This window comes from Apium graveolens, chromosome 6 (genome assembly GCF_009905375.1).
Source record: "Apium graveolens cultivar Ventura chromosome 6, ASM990537v1, whole genome shotgun sequence".
Classification (NCBI taxonomy): Eukaryota; Viridiplantae; Streptophyta; class Magnoliopsida; order Apiales; family Apiaceae; genus Apium; species Apium graveolens.
The window spans coordinates 27,786,908-27,795,880 of record NC_133652.1 but is presented as its reverse complement, the minus strand read 5'-3'; the positions used below and the strand labels follow the sequence as shown (position 1 = coordinate 27,795,880).

General features: G+C 33.3%; 1 protein-coding gene across 1 annotated transcript; it reads left to right on the top strand.

The window, feature by feature from the left end:
- Window positions 1-955: 955 nt before the first annotated feature.
- On the top strand, window positions 956-3,125 carry LOC141667224 (BOI-related E3 ubiquitin-protein ligase 1-like). Its single transcript, XM_074473630.1, has 4 exons — window positions 956-1,504; window positions 1,611-1,729; window positions 1,822-2,102; window positions 2,268-3,125. Exons 1-4 carry the CDS (start codon window positions 1,458-1,460, stop codon window positions 2,790-2,792), a joined length of 972 nt encoding a protein of 323 aa, XP_074329731.1. The 5' UTR covers window positions 956-1,457; the 3' UTR covers window positions 2,793-3,125.
- Window positions 3,126-8,973: the final 5,848 nt, after the last annotated feature.

Sequence of the window (8,973 nt, the reverse complement as noted above, 5' to 3'; positions counted from 1 at the left end):
TTGTACGTGGTTGAGGTTTCGAAAATTTATCAACAAAATTATAATTGTAATTGGTTGATTTTATTTGGTGAAATATTTTAAAATTGAACTGTGGGTTGCAATTTTTTTTCCGAAAAACTGATAATTATATATTTTAAAGTATGTAAATATTGTTTAGGAATTGTCTATGTATTGATACCAATGAAATAACTCAATAACAAAAGAAAACTTATATATATTTCGTAATGGAACAAGCTGTACAGTTATATTTAATATTTATCAATATCAAATTAGTGATCATATTATTTGTCTCTAATAATATTTTAATTTTTTTTTGCTTTGTACGTTTTGATTTAACCCTATTGGAAAGAAAATAAAAACATTTTTCTTTAATGATTACTTTTAGTTTACCCCAAAGGGATGAATAAGTATTATTAAATTGATAGCCTAGTTGACACCTTAGTGTTAGCCCATTTCTTGATCTTCAATATTCAATATTAGTTAACATGAGGCACTCAACAAAGCAAAATTTCTCACAATATAAATTTCTCCTATAGAAACATAATTATTTTAATTTGGTAAAACTAATAATTTTATGTATATACAAAATAAAGAAAAAAACTATGATAAAGATGGCCAGCCGTATAGATACAGAAGATAATTATTTTTTCAGTTACAGTAGCAAACGGCAGAGACCTTCTGCACGCCCAACATCACCCAACTCCCAACACCCTTATCACATAACTTGTGCACTATTGCAATTAGTTGAAGATAATTATGGGTGTGAATTGTGATATGTGTTTAAAAAAAGAAGACTATAATTAGGATGTTAGTATGTATGCAAGAGAGTAGTTGATAAGAATAAACACGAGACTCATCCCTCAGAAAAAGCCAAAGCCCACGCTAAAGAATAAGAAAGAACGAGAAATACAAGTACCTACACCTAAGAGTATAATTATAAATACGTGTATATATTTTAAAGGGGCGATAGAGTTGTCAATCTCTTGGACTGGTTCTTTTCAAACTTTAGCAACAATAGCTATCTCTCTCTTTTATTCATTGCAAAAACAAAGGACTGCAGGAGCCAAATAACAAGGAAGAAAGCAAAGAAAAGTAGTTGGTGAAACCAAGTGCATGGGAGAGAAATACAAGGGATTAGTACTATAAATCTGACATTTCTCTTTTCTTGGTGTTGCTGGTGTCTTCTAATCAAAACATTTACTTTTGATTCTTTTTTCTAGCCTCTCTTTTTATACACTTTCTCTTTATTTTTTGATTTTAAAGAGGACAAATTTCTTTTTTCTTTTCTCTCTTTACCAATTTCATTGTTACTTATTCGTTTCCTTCATTAATTTATTAGCCTTCCTTACAGCTCTCTCCCCTTCATTTTCTCTCATATATTTACAAACCTATATATACAAACACACCAATAGAATAGATACATAATACTACTCAACTAATATATATCATCAATACAAATGGCTGTTCAAGCTCAATACTCATCAAATGTTCTCCTCCTCAACAGGTTTGCATTCTCACCCCCCACCACTCATTCTCTTATATTTATATATTGATTTCGATTATTCATCAAAGGAAAAAAAACATGGATTTTGATTGAATGATAAATGCAGAGGCATACAAGACGGAAAAAATCAACTCGGAGATGTTTATGCAATGCAGGCACAACAAGGGGGTGGTGGAACATTTCTTGATCAACCCTATTTCATTTTCAACAATAACACACCTCCAGGTAATTCATATAAATTTATACATAGTCTTCTTTTTTTTAAAATTTTATAGATATATAATAGCTAACATTTATTTATGATATATATTTTTTAGTGAATGAGAATCATATTAACCAGCGTAAAAGAGGAAGAGAAATAAATTCAATATTTTCATCTCCATCTATGCATCAACAACAACAATCTCATATTCAAGAACCTCAGCTTATAGACCTCACTCAGCTTCACACCCCACCGCAAAACGCCGTCGTCTCCACCGGCCTCCGCCTATCTTTCGGTGACCATTTACAAAACCAATCGGTATCTCTACTTACACGAGATTTGGCCGCCCAAATGAAGCATCAGAGAGATGAAATTGATCAATTTCTGCAAGCCCAGGTACTAAATCATCCATCATTTCTGTGAAAATAATTAATTACATTTTATTTAAAAATGACGGGAATGATTATTTTGTATGTAAAATTTTGTTTGGTTTGTAAATTTCATTCTAAAATGTTGATAGATATTAAGATGATAATTTAAAGGTTTTAAAAAAATTTACAGGCGGATCAGTTGAGGCGCACGTTAGTGGAAAAGAGGCAGAGGCACTATCATGCGCTTCTTGCCGCTGCAGAGGAAGCGGTAACGACAAAGATGAGGGAAAAGGAGGCTGAGGTTGAAAAGGCAGTGCGGCGAAACGCCGAGCTTCAGGCGAGGGCGGCGCATTTTAGCGCGGAGGCGCAGGTTTGGCAAGCAAGAGCAAGGGCCCAAGAAGCCACGGCAGCAACACTACAAGCCCAGTTGCAAAATGCTATAATGCGCCAGGGGTGCGCACAGAATCATGACGGGACTCTAACGTGCGCATCGGGTGAGGTGGCAGCGGATGATGCCGAGTCGGCGTACATTGACCCGGAACGAGTCGAGGTGACGAGTGGACCGAGTTGCAAGGCGTGTCAAAAGCGAGTTGCATCGGTGGTGTTATTACCTTGTCGACATTTGAGTGTGTGTGTAGACTGTGACGGCGTCGTTCAGTCTTGCCCGCTTTGTCTCACTTTTAGAAGCTCTAGCGTTGAGGTGTTTCTGGGTTGATGGGCCGTCATAAAAGCCTGTTTAGACAAAAACTGTTAAATCATAGTCCATGTTTTAAAGTCCTTAATATGGCCCAGAGGTCAAGAAGTGGACAAGTTGAGCTTGAAGAGTAAATCCGAGACTTAAAAAGAGAAAAAAGAAGGCTAAACTTAATAATATCTTGCCTATAATAAGAAAAGACGAACCTTATGTGTTGGGAGTTTTTCAGGATTTTTGGTTTAAAATTTTAATGTGTATATAAATTCTTTTATTCAAATCATAATTTTGTAAATAGCTAGTTCGATATTTCAAAAACTTTGTTTGTTTTTTATTCACTCGATATTAAGTCAGAGAGAGCCGACTTACCTTTTACCGTATAGATTCTTGGTTCCATTCTTTTTTCTCTAATAAGAAAAAAAGAAGTAAACAAACTAAAGGGCATGCCTTTGATTTGGTTTTTGGTTTTTCAAGATAACATAAGATAAATATTTTATTTTATGAAAGATATGTTCTATTAATATGGATTATATTTTCGATACAATTTATCAATAAAATCGTTAACTATTGACAAAAAAATAACATTTTCGGGGATGCATGCACTTGTTGATTGTTTCTCTCAAAATAGGAAAACAGTGGTTGATTGTATTTGTCAATTGTCTGTCACCCACCAATCACCATGTCATAATGCATGGGGAAACGAGAAAATTTGCATGGTAGATAACTGCATAGTCATGCATTGTTCATAATCAAATTTACATTGTAGGATGCATTTAGTTAATAATATAAATTAATCACTACTATTATATTATATGAAATATCAAAGATAGATATTAAATATTATTATTAAATAGAAATTTGTTTACTCTTTTTAGCCAAAATAATTAAATCATGGACTTCTAAAATAAGATTTTAAATAGTTTGGATCAAATTAATGTAATTAATATATTACATTCTTGGATATGATATTATAGAAATGTTTTTCTGGCAGGACTATAAAAAATGAATTCTAAATTTAATATCATTTTAGTCACTAATCGAGTTAATATTTCTCATTTTTCTCAGCTAATTATAAATTAAAATAATAAAATAATTTCTAAAATATCATATAAAAATGAAATTTAATTTGTTTTTAAGAGATATTATATTATTGTTTAAGAGATAAAACCAAATCACAAACTTAATTTAAGTGACAATTATTTTAAGCTATAAGAATGAGGATTACGTTACATGTTTATTTAAAATTGTGGAACAAGATGTAGAAAAGTTTGCTTCACACAGAGATGAGAGATTGGATCAAAAGCATATCTAGATTAGATAAGAGTGGCACTAATTAATTTAAGTAATAATTAAAAATTTGTTTGATTTGCAAGATAAGCTGGAATATGTTTGTGATGGATCACATGGCTATCACAGCAAGTGTCCAATTAATGAACCACCATCTAATGGCTTTGTTTGGTTACTTTCTTCAAGTATCCCGTACATTTGGCATATGGAGCGTCTTTGGGACGGTGTTTTGTCAAATGTATACAATGATGTTTAATATAGTATATTAATATTATAAGTTGTCATTGTAATTAGCTAGCCAGTCTTTTGCATGTTTAAGTAATTGTTGCTTAAGAGTAAATCTCAACCAGAGTTTATGCTTATCACATACTTTCATGGCGTGTTAGTCATATATTTTTATATATATAGTATAATGTAGATATACATGTGGATGCAGCGTACATGTGCATGACAAGTTTGGAGGGTGACTAGTAGGTTTTGTCTATTACTATGATATAATTGTAGGTAATTACAAAGTACTTACGTAATAAATAAACCGGCCAGCCAACGGACGCAAAGGGAGCTGTCAAATTTGAAGGGGAGAGGAGGGGGGATCAAGACTTTGAAATGATCGAAGTGGTAGCGTTATATATGGTTCAAGTGACATAAAAGAAAGACCCGGCCCTTCATTTGTTGGCCATCTTCATCATAATGACTCGGGACCATATTTACACTCATTCATCCCGAACACCACCTCTTAGCTGTGCACACCTTTGTCATCTTCCCCCTCTTCATCTTCGTCACTTCTATTTTTATATTTCATTTCTGTGCTTTCCTATGTGCATGACTACGATACAATCTTGGTTGTTTCTTCCTTTTTTTATCCTTTACCATAGCAATGACGATGTCTAATCTCGCCCGTTCCCATAAACCATGACCTAGTCCATAGAAAATATATATAATTTATATTCAAATTATTGTAATCATAGAAGCAAACCTTACTTGATATATATCTGAAATTCAAAGTCACAATCTATATATTCGATAATTTAACTGTTAAGACGAATGAGACAATTTATTTTGTAAATGGGACGGACGTGTTACGAATGAGACAGACAATGAGACAGTGTCAATTTAATTTGTAAAATATATATTACTGAAATGTAAAGCAGTAATAAACAGAAATAAAAACAATGCAAAATATCAAGTTTTCACTTGGTTCGACAATCACACCTAAACTATGACCTACATCCAAGTTCACATGACAACTAGCATAAAAAATATATTATATCAACATTAATAAAAGAACTTGCAATATTTTCTTTGATTACAAACGGATAGCCACGAAAAAACATTGTCCCTTAGCACACTTGATACCTAGCACTACTGCTATCAACTAGGTCACCGGCTATCTTGGTTAATCCTCTGAAATCAAACCCTTACCTCAACACGGGACAATTGGCACAAGAAACTCTCTCATTTAAATTTCAACAATATAAATGAACTAGTCAAGAAAGATCTTGTGAGAGGACTGCCAAAATCGGTATTTGCTCCTGATGGCCTTTGTGATTCCTGTCAAAGGGAAAAACAAAGAAAATCTTTATTGAAGAGCAAGACTGAATCTTCAATTCTTGAGCCTTATCACCTACTACGTGTTGATCTATTTGGTCCAGTGAATGTCATGTTTATTGCAAAGAAGAAATATGTTATGGTCATAGTGGATGAGTTCACCAGATACACATGAGTGTATTTCTTGCACATAAAAAGTGAAGCTGCATCTATCTTGATTGATCATCTCAAACAACTGGATAAATTGGTCAAAGACTCTGTGAAAATCATAAGAAGTGATAATGGAACTAAGTTCAAGAATTTGATTATGGAAGAGTTCTGCAAAGACCAAGGAATCAAGCAGGAATTTTCTGCTCCTGGAACTCCACAGCAAAGTGGAGTTGTTGAAAGAAAGAATAGAACTCTTATTGAAGTTGCAAAAGGATATTCTCAACAAGAGGGAATTGATTATGATGAAACATTTGCACCAGTTGCTAGATTGGAAGCCATAAGGATATTTTTGGCTTATGCTGCTCATAAAAAGATTACAGTATTTCAAATGGATGTAAAAAGTGTTTTTCTTAATGGAGAATTGGAAGAAAAAGTATATGTTGAACAACCTCCAGGTTTTGTAGATTCAAAATTTCCTAATCATGTCTACAGACTTGATAAAGCATTTTATGGCCTTAAGCAAGCTCCAAGAGCATGGTATGAGACATTAGCTCAGTTTCTTCTGGAAAGTGGATTTAACAGAGGGACTATTGACAAAACATTGTTTTATCTCAACCATGGAAAGGACTTACTTTTGGTGCAGATATATGTTGATGATATCATTTTTGGTTCTACAAATGACAGACTTTGTAAAAGGTTTGCCAAGCTAATGCAGTCAAGATATCAAATGAGTATGATGGGAGTACTTAGCTATTTTCTGGGCCTTCAAGACAAGCAGAATGAAGAAGGAACTTTTATTTGTCAATCTAAGTACATCAGTAAATATTACTGATGACAGAGGTATGATTGGCTCACTACTCTATCTAACTGCAAGTAGACCTGATATCATGTATGATACCTGTCTTTGTGCAAGATTTTAAGCAGATCCAAGAGAACCTCACTTAACAGCTGTGAAAAGAATTTTCAAGTATCTTAAGGGAACAGCTGATCTGGGATTGTGGTATCCCGGAGAATAAGATTTTAAACTAATAGGTTACTCAGATGCAGATTTTGCAGGATGCAAAATTGACAGGAAAAGCACAAGTGGAAGCTGCCAATTTCTTGGAGGCATATTGGTTTCTTCGTTTAGCAAGAAACAAAAGTCAATTTCCACATCAACTGCAGAAAGAGAGTATATTGCTGCAGGAAGCTGTTGTGCACAGATTCTTTGGATGAAGAATCAGTTACTGGATTAGGGGTTAACATATTCTAAAATTCCTATTTACTGTGATAATCAAAGTGCTATTGCTATGACAGGTAATCCAGTTCAACACTCAATGACAAGGCACATCAGCATTAAGTACCACTTCATAAGGGAATATGTGGATGAAGTACAGTGGAATTGTATTTTATTCCAACAGATCAACAACTAGCAGATATCTTCACAAAACCACTATGTGAAGCTACTTTTACAAGATTGGTAAATGAACTTGAAATGGTTTCAGGTTCTTTCTCTAAATCTGCTTAGTTTATGTTCTGATACATCAGACATTATGATCAGTATTTACATATATTACTATCTTTGTGTATTCTGTGCTTAAATTGAAATTTTTTAAGTGATGATTGTTGTCTGATGTGAATTTCTAAACTCTGATAGTGATATGAATGTTTCTGTGACTATTCAATCCAATGAGGATAAATGTGCTAGATGCTGACCTGGTAGTCTTTAATATACTATTAATCCCATGTTTGAAGTAATTGTTTATGTGGAAATCTTTTAACACGAGCAAATTCTGATATTAAGCTTGGTTAAAGTTTACTTTGTGTATCTTATTACTAAGTCAAAAACTAGAATAGTGCTTCTTATTTGTTAAGTTCTGATGTTAGTAAATCTGATGAATCTACTAAGTGTTGATAAGCCTCACTTATCAAAAGAAAAAGAAAAGAAAAGTAATAAATATCAGGTACTCCTTTGAGATCTAGAGAAAAATATATGTGGAAGGGAAGACCCAAGTGCATTGCTGGTATTAAGTAATATGCATTAGAAAAGCAAAATATTATTTTCTTGGTGACTTTTCACATTCTCTGATTACGGGAGAAATACTCTGGTAATAGCATAAATTCTGATAAGCAGTTGTGACTCACTTACACTGAGAAGCCACTGTAAAAAGGAATTTCAAAAGATGCATAAAATGAGCACAAAATAGTTGAGGTGGACTCATGCATGAACTCATTCTATAGTAGACTTCAGAATAATGACAGATTTTAAGCAAAGTTCTTAGTTATGCCTTATTTCTAAGATGTACTGAAGTGAATCAGATTTTACTCTTTGTCTGATATTTAGCTTAATACACAAACATACACTCCATATGAATGATGAAAATTATTGTGGTGATAAATGTTATTTTGGATGAACAGTTTAAGTGTCAGTTGCATAAATTATGAGGACAAGTTCTGATGGAAGTTCTGATGATTAAGTTCTGATGTACCCATATCAGTATTTGTGTGAAGAATAACAGGAATAAACATTCACTTTTCGAGTAAAGATGTCATATTCTGATGACTTTTAAATCCTGATAAGAATCAAGTTCTGATGCTGACGTGACAGTATTTATTTACTTGGTTTATTTTTGGTCATTACTTGAACGGTCATATTTTTACAGAATATTGGTTTATGTGTGATAAAGCAGTAATAATCATTTGTTTAGTGGGAACAATTTTATTTAAAAAAACTGAACGTGCAATGTAATTATTACTTATTTACCGTGCCCATTAACTTTTGCCTTAACTGCTGCATGCCTGACATGTGTAAAGGTCTGTTCCACTTCTTATTAACTGTTGTCACGTGAGGTTTCTAAGTAAAAGAGATAAAAGATTTTCAAATATTTTATTTTCATTTTTATTCTACTCTCTCTCTCTTTTCTTATTCTCTCTCACATTTTCTGACGGTTTTCTTTACAAACATTTTCTCAAACACCTTACAGGGACTCTAACTTCTCACTTATTTCTGATGGCGCCCAAGGATTTAATTATTGATGGAGCCAAGTTTGTCCCAAATAAATATGCTCCAATCCTGACCAAGGCTGAAGCTCCATCAGATTTGCACTTTGTGCAAGATTTATTAGCTCATAGTGAGATTGGGTATGCTTTGACCCAACCTCAAACTATTTCAAGCCAACAAGTGCTGACATTTTGGAGAACTGGGCTTTTTGATGATGGTGGTGCTACTGGTACTCCAAGC

Coding starts and splice junctions, on each gene's coding strand:
- LOC141667224 (XM_074473630.1), top strand. CDS start 1,458: ATGGCTGTTCAAGCTCAATACTCATCAAATGTTCTCCTCCTCAACAG. Junction 1,730..1,821: donor CAACAATAACACACCTCCAG/GTAATTCATATA, acceptor TATATTTTTTAG/TGAATGAGAATCATATTAAC. Junction 2,103..2,267: donor ATCAATTTCTGCAAGCCCAG/GTACTAAATCAT, acceptor AAAAATTTACAG/GCGGATCAGTTGAGGCGCAC.